General features: G+C 42.6%; 1 protein-coding gene across 1 annotated transcript; it reads right to left on the bottom strand.

Moving 5' to 3' along the window:
* Positions 1-1,591: 1,591 nt before the first annotated feature.
* On the bottom strand, positions 1,592-21,780 carry wnt9a (wingless-type MMTV integration site family, member 9A; the record flags this gene model as incomplete). Its single annotated transcript, XM_084368527.1, is given in 5 exon segments — positions 1,592-2,594; positions 5,766-6,028; positions 6,537-6,796; positions 21,575-21,735; positions 21,739-21,780. Coding segments are annotated over 5 exon segments (1,212 nt in total). The 3' UTR covers positions 1,592-2,108.
* Between the last annotated feature and the right edge of the window lie 798 nt (positions 21,781-22,578).

Raw genomic sequence — 22,578 nt, 5'->3', positions numbered from 1 at the left:
CTGAGCTAACAGGCTGCTAGCTGTGGCCTTAAATTCCCTGGAAAACACAAAATATAACATTCTAATAATTAGTGATCTTCAGAGGTGCTGATGGGCTGATTTTGTTGCCCTCAGAACAATGCAAACTGTTTCCCCGTTTCCAGTTTTCAGCTAAAATAGGCTTAGCTAATTGAATGTCGGCTGTGTTCTTGTAGCCTATTTACTGGACATGAACATAGATATAACATTGAAATTAATGAGCTTTAGAAGTGCTGATAGCCTGATGTTGTTGCCCTGAGACAGAGCTAGGCTGTTTCCAGTCTTCATGCTAAACTAAGCTAACTGGCTGCTATCTTTAGCCTGATATTTACCGGACAAACATGAGGGTAGTATCAATCATCTAACTCTGGGCCAGAAAGTGAACAAAGAGTATTTCCCCAACATGTCAAACTACTCCTTTAAACTGTCACTATAGTTGCATGGCAGGGTTCAGTATGCTGCATCGTGTTAACTGTGTCACTTTGTGCCAAGCAACAATATAAAAAGCAAATTAAATCATGTATAATAACAAACTTCACTGACTTCTGAATGAAGACAGCAGATTTGCCGAACACTACACAAATATTAGTCTTATAAAATATATTTATATTAGCTACGAGACTTGCGCATTCATCTTCACTTGAGCAACTCTGCAGACACGTCAGGTTAGATTACCGTCTCAGTTGCCCCATACTGTTTGGACTGACTGACGCAGCTCCCTCTGCACATGCTGCATGTCTACATGTGTTGAATATGGCTCAATCAAATCGTGGCAGCTGAAGAGGAAAGAAGGATGTGAAATGGTAGGGGGCTACATTCCTCCAGTTCTCCACAGTTTTCTTTACAACTTCAAAGTATTAAAAGTTAAACAAAAAGAGAAAAAAAAAACTAATAAGTAGATTTAAGCTCTGCAGAGCTCAACAATTTCTGATCTGAGTCACACGTGGACCTTTTTTGCTGGTCAAGTGATCACCTGTTGCACTGATGTCGGCTGTAATAACAAGGCCACTGTCATCTCCAACTTGGATATTATTTGTATTTGCACAATGTCTCTCCTATTTTGTCCAAATGGTCATAGTGGTTTAAGTTATTCCCTGAACACTGGTTCGCTCAAGGCCGAGAATAGCCTAAACTGACTGGTTTAGTTATTTCCTGTTAATGCATTTACTAACAGCTTCATATTATATTATTACAAAAAAAGAGAGAAAAAAATAGATCTTTTTTTCTCCCTGTGAAGGAGTAGTCCCAAAGGATCTATAAATTATCCACAGCAAGACGACGGACACAAGTGTGCTGCTTTCCAAAGGGCCTTGTCGACATGAATCAAGAAGAAAAACGAGCGAGAGCACACAAACAACAAAACATTTGTGTGGTTAGTGGTTTGTTTTAACATAGTTAGATAAGTGGCTTGTATAATATCATTACAATATAACTGAATTTATTTACATACATATGCAAACACACAATGTGTGTGAGTGTAAATATGTGCGTGTAGAGTAAATCATACACCCTGTCTTTTTTTTTCTTTTTAGCAGTCTCTGAATATGGATTTCATTGCCATAAAAGTCGTCATTCCAACCCCCTACCCCCTCACTATGCCCTCGTTACACACTCACAAACAAGCACACACATTTAAAAGATTGACAAACACACACACACACGCACAAACACACCATTCTTCTTTGGGCAAGGCCCCAGAAACCAGTCTGTTGGTGTTGTCCTTGTGTTGGATCTGGACCCTAATCTCTGTTTTCTTGTGGATTCGTTTTAATAGGAAAATAAAAGCTTCTCTCTTCAAGGCAAAGTTGTGATAAAAAAAAAAAAGCTTGAGATGTTGACCCAGTTGTCTGAGAAGGTTTTTTTTTTCATCTGCATACCCCAGACACGGGGGCCACAGGAGCTCTGAAACCCAACCCACAGAAATCCCTCAAAGTGCTTATTGCTTCTCCATCGGCTCGCTCCTCTTTTGTTTGCAGAACACTGTTCCGACAGCGGAGGAAAACCTTGTTTGAGAACAAAACAACCACTCCTCTTCAACACAACTATCTTCCACTTGCTCCACTGATCATAGGGGCTGACAGGTGACTGATTTACCCTTTGCAGGTATAGACCTCTTCTCTCTGCGTGCACTGTTTGCATTCGACGTAGCAGCACCAGCGCACCTGGCACTGGCAGGGCCGGGTCACCTCCCTACTTTGAGTGTTATGGCCTCGCCCGCAGCAGATAGCATCGCAGTTCTTGTCCTTGTAGCACTTGCGGGCTGCCGTGCCCGACGAGTACTTGCTGGGTCTACAAAAACTGGGCGAGTCCTCGATGTGGAGCAAGTCCATAGTGCGAGGGATCTGATCGTTCAGGCCAGGCAGGGGCGGCTGCGGCTGGCTCCGGCCTGTGGAGATCTCTCCCTCCCCTGTGGCCTCATTGGTGGAGCTTCCCACCTTGATGGAGGTCTCGTAGCGCTGCTTCAGCTGCTTGCCGATCTCGTGGAAGGGCAGGAGCTGCCTCCAGCAGGTCTGGACAGTGCAGGAGCCCGAGACTCCGTGGCATTTGCAAGTGGTCTCCACTCCAGCCTTGATCACCTGGTTCAGAGATAATAAAGTGCTGTTAAAAGGCGATATATGATCACTTTCAGGTTCATAATTATATTTTGGTTTACTACTAGAATAGGTTTACATGCTTTAATGCTCAAAAAACAAAACACTCCGTTTTAGCTCCTGTCTCTTTAAGGTCCCCCTCCTGAATATCCAGTCTGCTCTGATTGGTCAGCTCACACATTCCTGAGCCAGCACCGCTAACAACAACGGAGCATCTGTGCGACACGTGTGTGACACAGTGACATAGTGTGATGTCACAAAGTCACATAATTAAAGGCGGGATTAATGAGAAGGCGTTTCAGGAGCAGTGTTTTCTGTGGGAGAGAGGAGCTTCTGTTGGTGCGGACTTTGACCTTTTTAACTTCCAAGACCTTTTACATGCACAAGAACCTACAGTATATAAAACTGTGAACGAAAGGGAAAAAACAAAGCATAATAGGTCTCCTTTAGCTGCCACAAAACAATAAAGGAATGTGAGGATGAAAGCTACGTGATTTAATGAGTCTTTGTTTAGTAAGCAGAATTTCAAAGAGCCAAATTACCAAATATGCTCGCAACTAGACGATTAGGGCGGAGCTCGGTGGTTTGGGAAGGAATGTAAAGAAAATGATTACATTCACTGCTCTTTCTTGATATTGTAATAAAAGGGAAAAAAGAGGCTTCACTTATTAAATGTGAACTAACATCAAAGTAATTCTGACAGTGAAGAAGAGAGCACTTTGCCTTTGTATAACAGAGCAAAAGAATAAAAGCCTGTGGGAGGAGAGATTTGTTATGACCCCAGTTGACAATTTGATTAAACTCAATAACTGTTATTATGATGAGTGAGGGGAGGCTTTTGCCGGGAGAAGTACTCCATCAACACAGCCATGGGAAAGAGACCTTAATATGTAGAAGCCGGACACTATAATGTCATAACACAAAGAACATGTCATGCAAACAGTAAAGAAAGTCTTGTCTTATATAAATCAGACATAATTGCAGGTGAACATAGAGATCATCAGCAAAAATGACCACGACACGTTATTTTAACGCCACTTGACCTCTTCACAGTCAGCCAAAGTTCACTCCAGCATCGACCGCAGTGTCAAAAGCAGTGTGTGTGCGAAAATCAATGACAATAACACATTGTCTTCAACAGGGTTTGGATAGCATCTACGGCCCTTTTCTCAGACTGTGAAACAGATCGGGGAACAGGAAGTGCATATTCATCACACCAGCAGGTCAAGAAAATTTGATAGGTCAGCTTTTAAATGTCGGGGGGATGCAGAGGCTAGCACATTCCAGTTTCGTCCTCCGTGTGGGAATTCATCCCGAACGAATGCGGTCTACCTCACTACATGTGCAAATCACGAAAAAAGGAAAAAAAAGGGGAGCACAAACAGCGTTGTAAATCTTTTATCACAAACGAAATCTCCCGAGAGATTGGATTTTGGAGAGCCGAGCTGAAAAGGAAGAGTCTGCAGTGGTCTTTTGGGAGAGTTTTATATCTGCTAACATTTGGGAAGTGTGTCTCTGCTATAATTCATTTTGAAACCAAAATGAAAACGGCTACAATATGAGAAAAGCCGAGGAAAAGCAACAGGTTCCAGACCTTCAGTTTGCTTTGGCTCGACAGATTAAGACCATTCCTTCTTTTTTATTTTACTATTAAAAACACTTCCAAGATGAAAAACCCATATTTGCTCACCACAAACAATTGCTGCATTGTGCCAGAGCACAAATGAGAGTGGTTGCCTATCTAATCTGGGAGAGAAAACCAAATATTGACTAATGAGCACTTTCAGATTTCACCAAATTTACAGTGGCAATTACTTTAATCAGATTAGCTTTCTTTCTTTCTTGGAGATACTTGAAACCCTACACTGTTTTTTCAGTAATTTCATTCCCCCAGGATACCCTCATGTATAACTCTATCAATTTCATTCTCTTGTGGTCATATTAAATTCCTCCTTGGTCATTTCAACCATATATTTGGCCCCTGTGTTTTGTCTTGGACGACATTCATTGACCAGCAGTGTAATGTTTAAACCATGAATACAGTAGCAGACTATATCCGGGATAAGGCGCACAATGAATTGGCACTTCACGTTACTGTTTGTCTACATAATTGCACCAGACTGGGTTATATTATCAAAGTTTTCCCACCGTTTAACTGATTCATGTGAGCAATTTCTGTTTAAATAGTGTCTCTGACTCCAAATGAACTCTGACCCAATTCAAACTGTTTTCTTAATGAGTGTCCTGGTTTGCCTCGTGTGAGTGTTATAACTCAAAATAAGTATTTTTTTGCTTTGAAACAGCTGAATTATTACTTTAATAAAAGGCTAATTAATGTGACAGTTGTGATACATGGCTTCTTTATTCTTTTCCATCAAGTACCTCCCTACATTTTTTTCTGAAACTGTTGTGGTGTAAATGAATAATTCTCTATAAAAGTCACAGACAAGCTATGATCATCAATGGAAGAGTAAATGGGGAATTAAAGAAAACCCTAAAGAAAGAGATTAAAAATCTACGAGCAGAGGATGAGATATTCTGATTTATATTCTCCATGATAGAGGTCGAGCGCCAAAAACACTGGATCCTAAACTTCCCATAATGCAACTCAATGGCATCTTGTGCTTTCTGCATGGTAAACCTTCCACATTGTTCAATTTCCACCACGCAGTTTGAAACAAAGGATTTTTGTTAAAAGATTTTAGTGTCCAAACTGAGATTACATTTATGGTTGGAAACAGTGCTGATGAGAAAAACACAGTCCAGTCGAGGTGCCAGAAAAACCAAAAGAGGGAGCTAAAAGGTGCTAACATGCTCCATAGAGCTTAGGGGAACTGCTCCAGAAATGTTTTGTAGACTTCAAAACTTCCCCTGACTTTCCATCTGCATGTGAGTGAGTAGATGACTGAAATTTCATACTTGGTTGAACTTATCCTTTAATTATCTTTTTCCATTTTCTGTTTTAGGCATAGGGGAGTTAAATGCCACAATGTTTCAGTTACCTTTCTCTTTGTTAATATTGTTAACCTGGTTTGTCTTTAAAAGAAGAAGGTTAGGGTCGTAAACGGCGCTGATGAACAACAAGATGAGAAAGCTCAAAACAATAAGCTAAAAGGTGCTAAAACACTAACTCAATAAAAAAAACCTTGTCCTTACCTTCATGCCCACATTTGTGTTGTGCATGTCCACGCGTGCTCGCAGGTCCTTGTTCGAGCGTTTGCCCAGGAAGTCCTTGACAAACTTGTTGGCGTATTTAAGGTTGTCTCCGCAGCCTCCCCACTGCCACGCCTTGCGGTTCTCCAGGTCGGGGGCCTCGTCGCATGTGCAGCGCTCCATGCGTCCTGCGCTGCACGCTTTGGCCATCGCGTGGGTCAGGCCCGCCGAGGAGATGGCGTACAAGAAGGCTGTCTCTTTAAATCCTGGAAAAGCAGATTGGAGAGTGATAAATGAGATGCAGGGAAACAGTTTTGTCTACCACAATCTATCAGTGTTCTTTTAAAGGATAAGCCATAATAACCCACTTCAGACGGAGTGCAAGCTAACGCTGTTAGCTCAGAAGCTGCAGTGAAGATTTTGGTTTAAAAAGGATGTCAACAACTTATCTTTACTAATCAATTTGGGATCTCGGGCCCTCCAGAGACTTGGGTTACGCTAGACGAGCTATACGGAGCCACTTTATGGGGATTTTGGCAGTTGTTTATTTATGTTTTAAAACAAGTCCCCATCTACTTCAGTTGTTTAGGAGAACGCTGTTTTGCTGTGAAGCTCCAGAAATGTTTCGTGGACTACGAAACTTCACCTGACTTTACGTTGGCATGGGGGGTGAGTAGATAATGACGGAAATTTCATTTTTTAGAACAGGGGAGTTCAATGCTAAGATGTTTTAGTTGCCTTCCTCTTTGTTAATATTAAAGGAAAGTTCGTTACCTCTCTTCAGTATGTTGGCTCGGTGGCGCCCCTCTAAGGTGCAGTTCCATCTCTCAAAGCGGAATTGATACTGGCATTCTAGGGCGCTCATGGTGATGGCCTCTCTCAGGGTCTCCGCCACGCCCGGGTCTCGTCTGCACATCCTGCGCTGCTTCTTTTCCAGTTTGAGCCGGTCGCACAGCTTGTAGTGGGCCCTGCCCACGTTCTCCTCTGGTAGAGAGTTCAGTGGCAGGATAGACAAGGGTTCATTACCTGTCAACCTAGAGGGAAAGATCACAGAGACACTCAGGTCAGTTAAAACACAGAGCACAGAGAGGATATAATCTTGATAAAAGCTTCCAATAAAGCGCAGGATGCTGACCTTCCTGGATAAACAATGAGAGTTGCAAAGATATGCTACATAAACAGCTCAGGGAGCACAGCTGGGGCATATAATGCTCAAAAGTTTGGTTAATGTTCAAATGAATTCAGCTGTTCAGTGGTTAATGTTCAGGGGAATTCAACATTTGCTGGAGATTGAGATCAACCTCCAGTACAGGCGTGTCTGTGTGCGGAGCGAATTCTCTGCAGAGGTGGAAGAGTTCTTTTCTTTTCATAAGAAGTTCTCGACACAGTTTTGTCCTTTTGTTTTAGACCTCACACACCAACCAAGTCACGGAAATATTGAAAAATTCAGATTGAAATGAAAAAGTCTTCAGTCATTTTGCTGGGATGGGGACATATTTTAAACAGTGAACATGACAGACCACATGCATGTGAAACAGTAGCCACTTGGTTTAATATTTATGTCGTATCCTGAGAGGGAGGGGTGGGGTGTCACTCTATAGATTTAAACATGATCACACTGCAGGATTTACACTCTCACTGTAGAAATCCCCATAACAAAAGTCCAGTCATCAGGAAGCCATTTGAAAACTAACAAGCAGAAGTATCAGTTCTAAACATGGTATGGAGAACATGTGGTAGACTTGCACCCCTCTCGTCAGTTTATTTAAGGGAAGCGTATATAAAACACACAAAGCGGGGACTGCCACATAGCTGGCGAAACCGACGACCAGCGTTCTGAGGTTGTGATGGGGAAAGCAGAGCATTACTTTCACAAACACACACAGGGGACATGACTGTCAGCCTGTGACCATTTTGGTCACACCAACTGACAGGATTGGCACCGTAGTTGTTCATTATGTGGAATTTCTGGCCTCCTTTACACCCTTAAAGTGAAACTGAAGAATAAATGGATTTACAGAAGTCACAAAAGCACAAGTCAACGTGCCTTTGCAGACGGACTGGGGACGTTTAAAGGCCACTTTTGTGCATGGATTAACACCTAACTAATACTGCAGTGGAAAAATGCAGGAATCCTACTTTTTGCTTTTATTGTAGAATGAAGTGTGTCTCGACAGAGAGAGGTACTACGGAAGTATTTTGAGTCTTTTGTAAACCAGAGCTGCAACAAATTGTTAAATGGTGTCAACTATTGAATTAATCACCAACTAGTTTGATAATTGATTAATTGGTTTGAGCAATTTTTTAAGAAAAAAAAAAGACATTTGATTTGCGACATGTTGGGCTTTAGGAAAAACTGATCGACATCACAGTATATCCTCTACATTAAACTACATTGTCTGGAAATTTAGATATTAAATGAAACTCATTTTAATTCAATCTGTGCATCCAAACTGCCTTTAATTTAGCTGTTTGGACAAACAAATTGTGATTTAGGATATCACAGCATTATTAATTCAGCAGTTATGAATTTCTGTCCATCTTTTCTCACTTGTAAAAAAGTGTAGAGCTGCAGTGATTACTAGATAAATCATTCAGACAACTGAAAGAAAATGAACTGCCAAGTATTTGTAGAATTGATTAATCGTTTATGTAATTTTTCAAGAAAAAAGTCAAACATTTGCTGTTTCCATCTTATTAAATGTGAAGATTTGCTGCTTTTCTTTGTCATTTGTTCTTGTAAATGAAGATGTCGTTTGGTTTTGTACTGTTGCCTGGACAAAAGAAGCAATCTGAAGATGGCACTTTTGGCTCTGGGAGCATTTTTCACATTTCTTTTACGTTTAGACTGATTAACTGATTAATTATTAACATAAACATAATCGGCAGATTAACCGATAATGAGAATAATCTCTACCTGCAGCTGTAAAATAAACTGTATATACAGCCACATTTTTTTGTTTTATTTTGATTTGACAGATGGAGACAGGAAACTGGGAAGAGACTAGAGAAAGCATGCAGCAAAGGGCGACGAGCTGGAATCAAAACCGGCCACTACTGAGGACTCAGCCTTAGTGCACGGGTCGACCGCTCTACCAGGTGAGCTATCAGGGCGCTCAGCCAAATAAACGAAAAGAAGTCCAACTATAAGACTGTGAAGAGTAAACCACAACCAGGCAGCGTAACAGAAATTATTCCACAATATTTTTGTAAAGCTGCCGAGCACCTGCTGGATGTCCACACTGGCTAAGTTAATGTACCAGAAGTGTTGATCGATGATCTCCATTACTTACATTTCTGACTTCATTACTGTTATTCAGAGAAGATTCTGTCACCACTCATATTCACTTCAGCCTCTCGCAGAAGGTCACAGTAGTTCTCCAACAAGAGATTTGTTTTATTAAGTCCAATAACTGACTGAAACGTTTTCCCTCGAGTCCTCAGTTTCAAACCGATGGACTTAATAGTTCACATATGCTATGCAATATTGTCTTTACGATGCATTCACAGCCTGGTTAAAAAATCCGAGCAGTCAAATCGAAAGGCAGGCATTAGGATTTGCTTTCAGATTGGGTCAAATGGTTTCCTTTTTACAAAGCCTGTTTGCCTTTCCTTAACTTGTCTGACAGGTATGAATTTTCAAATGGAAACCTGGCGAGCTGTGTCTTGACAGAGATTGCTCTCCCAACACACTTAGTGAGTAAAAAAATGTATGGTTTGAGGCGTGCAGAGCGACGAGGCGAACACAATGCTCAAGAACTGTGTCTCCCTGTGAATAACTAACATTTTCCTCTTTTTTGTTTCTGTGCTAACAATGCCAAGGAAACATCCTCAAAGTGCCAAAACAAACAACTGGAGCCGACCCGGTGTGTTGCATGTGACTTACAACCGTTCCACAACATTTCTATGGCAAGCAAGCAGTCAGGGATTGAATGATGGCGCCATGTGGAGTAGCTGCCCTCAACACCAGTAGGGAATTAAATAGCGTGTAAAATTCAACATGTATTTCAAATTCACACCACCCCTGGAAGCAGTTAACTACTGCATATGTCTGCAGACTAAACATAGCTCAGCAGAGAGGTCCGACTAACAAATGGGGGTCTTAATTTACTCAATACCACCAACATGACGTGCGCATTCCTCAGTCAGACATGCACAGTGACACGTATCAGCGTCAAATCTTCCAAAAGCCCACACGTCTGCCAAAACAAGACACCGTGAGAGTGACAGGCCTCAACTGTCTGTGTGACGTCTGCCAGCCTGAGACAAAAAGACGGTCTGAGCGGAGCTGGAGGGAGGCCAAAGATGACACGACACTGATCTCAGCGCTACTGTCTCTGCGGCTTCTTTTTTTTTTTTTACACAAACGCATATTTCTAGATAGTTACAAAGACAGCCCGGGGGGGCAAAGTGTGGAGGGGAGAGATTTGAGAGCGGAGAAACACTTGACGTCTCCTGAGAAGAAACTACTGGCTCACTCCCGTGCGTGTTTCCACTCTGTGGCAGAGCAGAAAAGAGTCAAATAGTATCACAGATGTACACTGACTCCATTTCTTCTGTCTTTGTAAAATAATAAAATCTTTTAGGGGAGTCATTTTTTTGATATTTACGAGACTAAAACTAGAGTTGATGTCAATCATTTCTCTTTAATTCAGGTTTGCTGGAAATTGAAGACAATATTTTCACTGGTTGCAGAGCCGTGACCCCGGCTGTCACACATTCCAATATGGTGATCTGCAAAAAAAAGACAAAAACACACACACACACACACAAAAACTCTCACTCTGCTTGTTTGCTGAAGAACGAACTCATTCAACTCACTTAGAGGAAAGGAGAATTGGAAAGCAGCGCAGGGGTTGAATCACAAAAATCATTACAAATCTGAGCTTGAAATCTTCAGCCAAACGGAAATCATCATTGCTATCCCCGCAACGATGACCACTTTTATGAGGAAAAAGGGAAAAAACAGTCATATGTCCTGTCTGACAACTCAGTAAAGCTCAGTTGTTCTACAAAATATATCACTTTGTAAAGAGCTTTATTGGTGATTAATAAACCATTCGATAAAGCTTTATGAATCAGATATGAGCTAATGATAAAGGCTTTTTCAGTTACCGAACTGCAAAGAATCATTTTGACTGATGAGCACCAAATCAGCCCAATTAGCACCAAAGACATCATTTTCTCCTTTAATTTAATTTAATTTAATTAATTAATTTTCTGTCAATTGGCTTTTTGATCAATCAACTAATCAACATTTAGAACACCAGTGGTACCAAACAAAATTTTTCACAACCTGGCAACCCAAAATCTAACATAATATGATCACTGATCAATAAAGCATGAATGAATTCTTTATTAACCATCAAAAGTTCATTTTTTGAGCAAGCTGTTGTGGGCTTCATAGGTTGACTACAGGATTGTATCCCAAAAACATATGAATGTGCTGTTCAGTTATTATTTCCTGTTTCTTTCCTGGTTTCAGTTGCTGTTCTGTTAGGATTTGGCAACAAAAATACTTTGTTAGGTTTAGGAAAACATGGTCTGAGTTAAATTAGACACTTACAACATGAAATACGTGTTTGTAAGAATAACCGCAGACCTTTTTCCCTGAGTGGCAAAGCTATGACATTGCGATGATGTTCAACAATAATTAAGATGTTCCAGGAACAACACCAACATGGCGACATCCGATCGTGCTCGGTTAAAGAGTAAGTGAGGCTCCTGCACAGTGTTTCCACCACACTGATTTAGAAAGTAAGAACATGTAACTGGGCTGTTTTCACGTCATTGACATTTTTCTGTAGGTGTTTTTGTTTGAGGTGTTGTTTGAGGTGTTGGCACAGCAACACAAATTACACGTGGAATACAACACCAACATATAAAACTCATTATTATCCTATGTGTGGTGGGATTCTCGCTGATATTTGCTCAGCTTTGCTTTTTCCATTCACACACTTGCCTCTCCGCACTCCTCGCAGACATCACTGACCCACTCTCCTCCACCGTCTTTCACTCAGGGAACACTGCAGTTTGTTTAGTCCTCCTTTCTCTCTACCTGTCAGCACCTCCCATTGCCCGTGACATTTCCTTCATATACATTTTCCAATGCAGCGGGTTCGGTGAAAACGGTTCATTTCACGCCGCGGAGCCTCGCAGTCGATCCCTCGAGGAAATCATTGACTAGCACTAAACTTCGCCATCATCACTCCCTCTCCGGCTTTACATTACAGTCCTGGAAGTGACCCTCAGCTGGTAATTCTGCTCGTTCTCCACTGGTTCGGTATGTAAATAGTTAAGGGAGTGCAATAATACCTAAACTCTTAGATAGTGTAAAACATACTTTCTCTGTTCCTTTAACTTTCTTGGCCTAATTGAACTGCCTGCTGTGTGTATAGGGTACAGACACGTATAGCTGCTGGTGTTATTCATATACTCACACAAAGAAACATAAACAAAGGCAGATCGGTCCATGTGGTACAGATTAATCTTTGGAGGCTAAAGCAGAGCAAACAGTAAACTTTACAAATATCAGATCGAGGGCTGAAAGAATTTGTCAAACAATTGATTAATTATTGATTACAGCTTTGAATGTGAGGATTTGCTGAATTGTTACCTGTGGCAAGGGTCATTTTTTCCCAATTTTCTGACATTTTATAAACATCACCTGACGTAAAATATAACCAACAGATTAAATGAGAAGTTCACCCAAAATGATAAAAATTCGAGTGAAGGTTTATAGTCCACAAAACATTTCTGGAGCGTCACAGCAAAACAGCGTTGTTTAATCCAAACTCATTTGAAAAGACATCAAACTCGTGCACCCACTTCAGACAGCGTGCGCGCTAATGCTTTTAGGTTCACCTGACTTTCCATCAGCACGCCGTTGAGTCGATAATGACTACATTTTATTTTTGGGGGCAAGAAATATTTGGTGTGTTTGGTCACAGCTGGAGCAGGATGATATATCAGCCAATTTTAGCTTATCACAGATATCTCACTACTATAAATCGAAGTACAGAAATGCCAAAGATACGTCTGAGGTGATTTAGAAACAGTGTTCCCTTCACAGAGTTTGTCCAACAGAGTACTAAATTTATTTTTCAACTGTAAAATGCCCCCCTCTCAGTACATATCTCGGTCATAGTTTCTTAAAGGAACAGTTCACCTAAATACGAATATTAAGTCATTATCCACTTACCCTCCATGCTGATGGAAAGTTTCGTAGTCCACAAAACATTTCTGGAGCTTCACACCGAAACAGTGTTGAAACACTCTCCTAAACAACTGAAGTAGAAGGGGACTTGTTTTAAAAACATAAAAAAAACAACCAAAAAAATATTTATATATGTAAAGTGGCTCCATATGGTTCGTCTGGCATGATCCCAGTCTCTTTTACGTTTTAAAACAAGTCCCAACTACTTTGTTAGCAACTTTGTACAGTTGTTTAGAAGAATGCTGCAACGCTGTTTTGCTGTGAAGCTCCAGAAATGTTTTGTGGACTAAAAAACTTAGCTATCCGAGTAGATAATGACTTTTGTGTGAATTGTTCCTTTCAAAAAAAATATTTATTGAATCCTTGTTTCCTCATGTTATGCCTTCAAAAGTAATTGCTGGGGGGGTCTATCATCAGCTTTTTTTCTTCAACACTCAACTTTTGAGTTTACAGATGAATAACACTACTGTGTTTCCAAAGAAAGGCTCTCTTTGATGTTTCAACTAAATGAAAACACTAATCAAAGCCAACATATTTCTGTGTTAAACACATAAAAATGAAAGATCAGCTAAGCGGCAAAGTGTTTTGTTGTTTTTCAGCCACTGTCTGCTCATCATCTCCCCTCCACCAGGCTAACAGGTGCTGGCTACGCTTGTGTGTGTAGCTACTATATACATGAGTGTGTGTACATGTGTGCATATGGGCTCTTACTACCTTAAGTCAACACCTACAACAGTCAGTCGTGGCTGAACGCGCCCGGGCAGAAAAAGCACAAAAGCCACAGTTCCTCCATCAGCCTGAACTTGCAGGTTGTGTGGTCTGGTGTCTCCTGGATCACAACTATCCCCCCCTTCCTGCTTCTCCTCTTTTTCCCTTTTTCTGCGAACTTCCCCTATTCCCACTGGTCAATTACTCTAAACGAATGCCAATCATTCCGCCCAGCTGTTGGCTCAAAACAAAGGCCCCCTCTAGACAAAACCACCGCTGTCTACCAACGTAACCTACACACGACACTGACAGACGCGAACATGTGTCCTGGAATAGTTCAACTGTCAGGAAGACAAACTACCGCACTCACCTGAGATTAATCTGTACATATTTTAAAACATTTAACTTTGAGATTTTTTATAGCGCTGATCTCCTTTTCTCTCGTTCACTTTTTCCTCCTGCCTGCCTTCGCTGTGTTTAAAATGCTCCTTTTGGGGGGGGAAAAAGTGTGTGCTTTTCTCAGAAATGTTGGATGAACTTCAGACCACCCTGCCCAAGTCCCATCTGGTGTATCACAGCCCGGGCCATGCCAGAGGTTGTAGGAATGCGAGTGTGTGTGGTGTTTTCCCGCTGGCCCGCTCCAACCATGGCTGACAATGTGCTCCACAGCTTAAACGTGAATAATTGAAGAAACCATGAATCAGTGTCGAATGACTCTCCGGTACAGGGAGTCTCCAGGCTGTTGTCCACCTCCAGAGAAGAAATCCTGCACTGAACTCTTTTCACATTTTCTCCCCAGCAGCAGCCACGGTGACACCGTTCATTCCCCGAGTCATTAAAACCAGAAATGGGGGAAAGAGTAAACGATTATGTATGAGGCTAAGATAAGATTAGTCACTGGTTGAAAGCACTGGGTGTTGTGACTACTTCTAACAAGCTGTGACTGACACAGTACAGTAACATGACAAAACGACTTTGGAAACAAAGCAGCAGTGGCCTGAGACTTAGTAAGTCATTATTAGTTGAGTAATGAGCCTTTCTGCGTAGTGTGAATGTCATGCAACGTCTGGAGGCACCAATGCGAGGGGGGAAAGTTCGCTATCTTGTATGACTTAACAGGATATGACCCAATGTTATATCATTCGCTGTCCCTTCTGCTCATTTACAACCCACACAGGCCGCGTCAGGCTACTCCCTCTTATTTTACTGATCGGGGGAAGTTCTCGTACAATGCGAATGCGAATCCAAATCGTTTTTTTCCACACAAAAAGTCGCACTAGAAATATATCTCTCTTTTTCATTTCATAAAAAAAAAAGGGGGAAAAGTTACTGCTCGGCCTAATTTTTTAATCCACTGCCGTGAATGCGAGCGCTGGTAGCTGCTGAGCGGTAGGACTGCAGGACCCGGGTTTGGGAATGGGAGTGTGGGGCATGGTAAGAGGTTTAACTGCTATGTGAGAACTCAAGGCTTCTAAGGTCAGCAGCTCAGTTATAGTCACTGTGTGACTGGCACAGATTGGGCGCGCAGCAGTGTGTCCACATGACTCCCCTGTTCTAGCCTACACCATGGCACAGAGCAGCCCTGTACCAGCCCACCGACGCACCAAACACGTTCAGGCACACATACTGTACTCGGCTCTCACCGATTCGCACATGCTGACACAAGACCCAGACTGCGGCTGTTTGGTGAGAGAGCAAAACCGTTGGTGCAATTCGACAAAGCAGATCTTTTAATTGTGCAGAGACTGGAAATGTCAGGTTTGTTCTTTCCTGTCGCAGCACTTCTGTGAATAAACCGAGCATGCAAAGTCAAACTGCAAAACCCAAAACAAAACAGTAGCTGTGTTTTAATCACTCATGCCTCAGTAACTACAAGTGCAGAGTTCATTAGCGATTATTGGCTCTTACTCCTGAAATATTAGTATTTTCCTGGAATGCATAAGAGGTGGGGAGAAAACGAAGCACAGATACTCCGTTACTGTACTGTACTTAAGTAGATTTTTCAGGTATCTGTACTTGATTACTTATTTTTCTGACAACTTTTTACTTATACTGTCTACATTTGAACACAAATATCTGTACTTTCTACTCCTTGTGTTTTCAAAACAGGCTCGTTACTTTAGTTTTTAACGCATTTGAGGGGAATTATAGACTGATTTCACAGAAACAGACAGAGAGGAAGACTCTAATGGGGAGAAGAGACCTGAATTTTCTCATTTTCTCAGTTTGTTGCTGCTCGAGACACTTTACCAACCCATGATATTGGTATTTGACATCCTGGGAGTCCATTAGACTCAACAATCAACTACCTTTCGGACGATGTTTCTGAAATACAACTGATTCCACCATTAAGTTTAATAGACTTTTAATTGTATTGATATGACGTTAGGTTCAGTGAGCTTTGCACAGGAACGGCCTGTAGAAATGTCCTGCAGAGGGATACTTTTAACTCTTATACTTTGAGTACATTTCAGAGCCTGTACTTTATTACTTTTACTTGAGTAAAGAAGTTGGATCAGTACTTCTACTTTTTTTTTTTTTTACACAAGTATCTGTACATCTGCTTGAAGAGGAATGTGTGCACTTTTGCCAACAAACATGTTTTAATCTCCTTTGAAATATCAAAGCACAAACACTTGTCATGACAGTAATTTCCAAGTTAAAGACGTTGCTTCTTGGCCTCGCCTGACAAATATTTCTCAGTAGCATGAGTTTCTGTGCAGCTTAACTCGCCTAGGGTGAGAATGTTCAGCTCTTGACAACTGACTGCTGATTAAAGTCATGCAAATGAGCCATTTTCAACGTGAAACAAAAACTCCTGCAGGGTTAATCAGAACGAGGAAGGTCTGCCGTGCCTAGGGACCATTCATGTCGGTGTACGTCTGACTGTGTCCACACTCGAACTAATGCTCAGGCTTTATGGATAAATATGCCTTTTGAGGCAAACCTTAGTCTATGTAATAACACCCATTTGGCAAACAGACATATTTTGAGTGGAGAATCGGAGTGCATGTCAGGTCAGGCTTCTATAGGCTTGTGTTTATGCAAGATGATCGTCTTGATAAAGTGCAATAAAAGTCAAACCCTGCAGTTTTGAAAAGGTATGGTCGACTTTCTTTTCATCCTTTCATTTGAAGTCTTTGCAAACAGGTGCATGAGATTAAAAACCAAGATTTAATGTCGGCAGCTGCAGAAAAAACAAGTTTTAAGTTTCGAAAATAGACCCCAAAAAAAGTCATTCATGAGAAATTCACTGATGTTCTCTTGAATACCAAAGCCTTAAGTGAGGGTTTGTCGATCTGCTAATCTTGGCGCATGTGAAGTGCCATGTCTCTTCTATCCCCGCAAACCAGGCAGAGAAAAACGCCTGTGGTCAAGGATGGAAAACACAGGACATAGTGGTCGCACTAACAAGCATCATCTCATCAATGCCTGACCACTAAAAGTATCTCAAGTCTATATTAGTTTTCCTGTTTTGCAAATTGCCCATGTCTCCAGCTCCATCTGCAAAGATCATCATGTGTGTACAGTTTTACCAACAACACAAGAGTTTCCCTTCAAAGGGAGTTTCCTTCCCAATATCTTCGGACTATCCACCAATGACGTGCGAGGACCACTGCTGGGACAGTCCACTTAAAATCAAATATGTCTTTGCTGCGGTCTCGTCGGCACGCTGATGACACCATAACTGTAAGTCCTGAGGATGTGAGCAGGCCAAACACATTTTAAAAGCCTTACCAAACCATGTAATCTTCGAAAATATTCAGAAAAACCATGTTATTATACAGCAGGAGCCCCATAACAACCCACTACAGACACCGCTGAAACCTTCATAACAAAGGTGTGTACCACTTTGCAATTTCTGATGAGTCAACCTGTAAAATAAACAGCAAAACTGTGCATGACTTAGAGAAGATATTCTGTGCAGAGAGGTGAGTTTTTGCTCTGTAAGCTGAAGCTGAGAGACACTTCGTACATGTCATGCAGGTTGACCACAGCTGTGCATATGTAGAGCTATTTTCCTTGCCCAAATTATTTTTACACAGACTTGGCCGCCTTCGCATTTGATGTTTTCACATTTCATTTCCCACTCTCCTTCTGTTACACAAAAAGGTTACAAAGTGCTGATTGAGGACCGTCCTGCACTCTCAGAAGGCGCTGCACCACCCTGTGGCATCCATGGGCCATAGCGGGCCCTCACACAGGGATGTTCTACAGCAGAGCACACAAAGCAACGCACGGCTTAGCTCAAATCCGGATGTATCAAACAGAAATATAAAGAAAACAAAGCTCTCTCTCTTCAGAGGCCGTGCGGTCTGTTATCTAAGCCTCCAGGTTTGCGTGATCTCACCAAGCTACACGGTCACAGCGCGGCTGCTGAGAGAATCCTATCTTCTTGGCTCACAGTAAAGTGATACCCTTTGAGGTGTGGCTATAGCCACAGGATATCCTATGAAGTTGGGAAATCCCTCTATCAACGGTGCTCCCCGCCCTGCTTCACGTCAGGGCTAATCAGTCCTTAAGGCCTGGTAATGAGACGCCCGCCACCACTGTCTGCCAGGCAACGCCAGCCTGAGCCCACACTAAACTCTGCTGCTCCTAATGAGTGGTAATCACCCAGCAGCTCCCCACAAACCACTGCAGGGATGCCGGCACGCACATGAGGCAGGCAAAAACCAGCAGACGGGAGGGGAGAAAGAGGAGGGAAATGTTTACACGGAGCAGCTTAAAAAACAACTTGTGACATTTCTGTGCTCTGCTGGAGAAATGAGGCTCCTTTAAAGCTTTGAAACACGCTGATGTTTGATACGCACCAGGAACTAATTCAGCAGAGTGATAAAAAAGCTTTTACAGCTGCAAACTGAAAAATCACTCCTCCTCAGTAAATTTACACACATCCCATTTGTTATCCTGTTGTTTTTGGCGCGCTGCCTCACTTAATGGAGCGCTGAAAACAATGATACCATCTGAAAAGGCATCAACTCTGCTTCAGGAACAAACTGATGATGGAGTGTTTGAAGATATTGAAGTGATTAAACAGCAACCACTATATTCGCTTCTTCCGGATGCTGCGGTGCCTCTGTGATTGGTAAATCCCGCTCGCATGACTGTGGGCAGCCTTCCTGTATATGTCGCACATGAACTAAATAAAAACAAACTCTTGACTCAGTGTTAGGACTCGCATTCAGCGCAGTTTACAAGACCACAGAATGACATGCCTTTTACCAAAACTCAAATTTAAACCAACAGAGTCGTCTCGGAGAGCGCTCCGAGCCCTGACGGGGTCAACTGGGCGGACACATACCTTCATTCTGCGACGGTTTACGCAACATCTCATCAAGGTGCTGTAACCTATTAAGTCAGGTGAGCTGAGCGAACGTCTCTCGATGCGAGCTCTAATGATAAGGGATTTAGCAGAACCAGCACCTGCCACAACAGGCCGAGGGAGAGAAAATGAGTGTTCACATTCTTGTGGCAAAGGATGACAATTTAAGCGGGTGCCTGACTACGCCAGGAATCCCACCCCACCCTCGGCTGCGCAGACTATGGGCAGGAGAGATTGTGTTTATGTTACACTTACGCTCCACCGCACTCTGGAAATTGGGTATGCAACATTGACCCTCTATTTTGAGTAAATCAGTACTCAAGAGGCCCTAGGATGCCTCGTGCTCATGGAATATTTATTTGAACAGGTTTGTGTGAGCATGTCCCACACGGCACGGTCGAAGCCGAGCAGGACTCTGTGTCGGAGTGTCACCGGTGTCGAGTTTCTGGGAAGTTCACATTTTGTATCTGTGTCACCTGCGCAGGCTCTTTCAGTCATGCTTCATGTTCCTCAGCTGCAGGGCTAAATCATTCACTGACACTCATTCATATTCCCACCTCACCATGGGCCACGGAATAATAAATCTGGAGTATCGTAATACCACATGTCTCTCCGCGCTGCTAAGGCCCACAGATAGAGAACAGACTGACGGAGGGAATTGAAAACAAGTGCTAACTGAATAAGTAAATATGCATTACCATTAGGACCATTAAGGCTGATGCGAGTGCCAGTTTGGCACGTCGGCCTCGATACACGCCGCCTGCCAAGGGCGACACTGCGACAGGGAGGGAGGCAGAAACAGAGAGCCGGGGGTTACATTTGTCCCTTCTAATGCAACTTTAGAGCTGAAACCGAAGACAGAGACGGAGAAAGTGCTCGATACGTGCATGAGCATTACACACGATGACGTTCCACTGAGAAGGGCTGAGATATTTCCATCATACGGAGCTATTACAGGAGCAGGCTTGCATCATTCAGATGAGTGAAAGGAACAACATTTACCCAGAGACATGAAAAAGTGTGAGTCAAATACAACAATCAACTAGAAAATGATTCACTTCTCCCACATTTGCTGTCGCTTTTTGTAGTCTCGTAAGATTTTCATAGATACTGGCTCCTATTTTCAGGGAAAAAGGTGAAACCCGCTTCAACACCAGCCTAACGGGGCCCTGAGGGGACACTTCCTGTGCTCTCTTGCAGACCCACAACAGTTCCCAGATCACCTAACACTCCTGGACCGTGCACAACACCCATACCTACCATAAATTTGACTCTGCTGGAAAGGCTTCAAGTGTCATCACTCCACAGTCTACACAGCCATTTGTCTCTGCGTTTGCAGCCAAGCAAAGGAGAGCACTAACGACACCCATCAACGCAGATATTTGTGGATACTACACGGAAAAGCACCGAGATCTCGTTTCAGCTTTAAAGGCTACATTTCCCTCTGTCGGTTTCCGAAGATTGGGCGCCACTTTTTGGGGGAGTTTATCCCCCTCGTTTTCAGGTAGAAACACGGCCGCTCTCTCACCTGACATGCTGACCTCATTTAAATGACCTTGCAGGGTTAAATGTTCCCGTGTAACCAAGACAGAGAGGGAAACTAAGAGTTCTGAAAGTGGAGGTCATAGTGGGCTACACCTAAAATCCAAGGCGTTCCCTGGGAAATAACTGACTTTGAAATATACACCCTTGCACTCTTTCTAAATTAAACATTATTGTGTACATGACGTGATTCATGAAACGCTTAATTTTTCAGATTGATTTCCTCACACGTGTTCCAAGTGTTATTTAAAGTTGATGGAGGCAGCAGGGAGAGAGAGAGAGAGAGAGAGAGAGAGAGAGAGAAAACGCTGCCAGCAGAGTTGTGTGATGTTTATGCTGGATGGGGGAATTTTTCTGTGCAAGCTGAGCAGACGTTTCGGCCACCAGTTCAGTCAGTCAGATTGCTTTATTGTTACCAGCTGTTGAGTCTGAGGCACATGCACTCACCTTTCGCTCCGCGGCTGTTTTCAGAGTCGAGTGAGGATATGATTTTACAAGTGTTTCAGCAAAATAATCAGCCGACCGCTACCTGCCATTCAAACGTGCCGGGGGGGGAGTGGGGGGGTGGTTACTTTACAGTGGGCGCTGGCTCGATTGTCAGGGTGAGAATGGAGGAGGGGGGTGAGCTCTCCTAGGCAAACAATACTCCTATAAGCTCCTATGTGTAAGATGCTGCTTGTTACAAACATGCGTAATTGTCAGCAGCTCCAGTGAGGCCGGGCAACCTGCTGCAGCCACCAGCTGTGAGGCGGCGCTGCGCTGCGCTGCGCAACCGCCGCCAAATGACACCTCACTGACCCGCACACATTAACGCAATCAAAACAACTCAAAACAGAATTCATCTGATTTTCTTTTTCTTTTTTTCTTTTTTTTTTCCCGATACGCGTCTGTAGAAGAGAAATCAACAGAAGGAACAAAACAACAACAAAAAAGTTGTTACCTGCTTTGTAATTCAGGAACCAATCAAATCAATGAAAGCTGCATCATGGACACAGTGCTGTAAGTCTGTCAGTGCCTTACCCGAAATACGCTGCGGTCGGTCCAGGCAAGTTGAGAAGATACACTATAACTGTGAACGATAACCATCCCAGGAGTAGGTGTCCATCCAGCATTTTGCTGCGGCTCCAGGGCAGATCATTTCGTTTCTCCTGAGTAGCTGTGTAAAATCCCTTGTTGAACGTTCAACACTTCTTATACAGAGAGGAGCTGCGCTGCGCTCCTCCCATCAGCAGAGAGAGAGAAAGAGAGAGGGGGGGGAGGAGAGAGAGTAATATGGCAATATATGCACACACTCACACACACACAGACACACAGAGAGAGAGAGAGAGAGAGAGAGAGCTGATTCTCAGTCCACTCAGAGGGAAATCTTCTCAGTTGTCTTCGTTTATGATTGGCATGAGAGTTTCTCCTCTGTGGGTGTTGTGTGCAGGCTGAAGTCAGTCTGAGCTGGCCTGCATCTGATAAAGTACTTGTTTACCTCCAGTCAGTGAGTTTATTTCCAGGATGGCAAAGCCTGAATTTGTCTAACACGAAAGGAAGGATAATAGAGTCACACTAGTCCTTGTACTGAGGTGTGGAGGTGCCATACCAGCCGCTCTGTCCCCTCCAGCAGTGGTTTTCAAACTTTTTGTGCCCAAGGGACAGCAAAGGCAAGCCAAAATCTCAAGGCTCACCTGTTTTCACTCATATCCGTGCAAAATAGCCTCAATAACACGTCATCTCATCACTCTGAATGTGTTTATTTATCTACTAATGCCAAATTAAATTTGAAGAACAGCTATATTACTCATGGAAGTTTTATTAAAGGGATACTATGTAGTTTTGGAGAAGAATTGGATTTTGATATTTACAATATTAATGAGGTAATAATACAAAAACACAAACATTTATTTTTTCCATAACTGAATAAACAAGCTGTTCTCAGAGGAAAATAAGGTCCTCATAAAACACTGTTTGAAGCTAGAAAGGTGGCAGGGTCCGCCAAATGTAAACAAAGTAAAACAGTATGAGATTGTGTTGTCCTT

Source organism: Pagrus pagrus, assembly GCF_965226575.1.
Source record: "Pagrus pagrus genome assembly, chromosome: 12".
Taxonomy (NCBI): domain Eukaryota; kingdom Metazoa; phylum Chordata; class Actinopteri; order Spariformes; family Sparidae; genus Pagrus; species Pagrus pagrus.
Note: the sequence above shows the minus strand (reverse complement) of the source record. Positions and strands in the feature narration are given on the sequence as shown.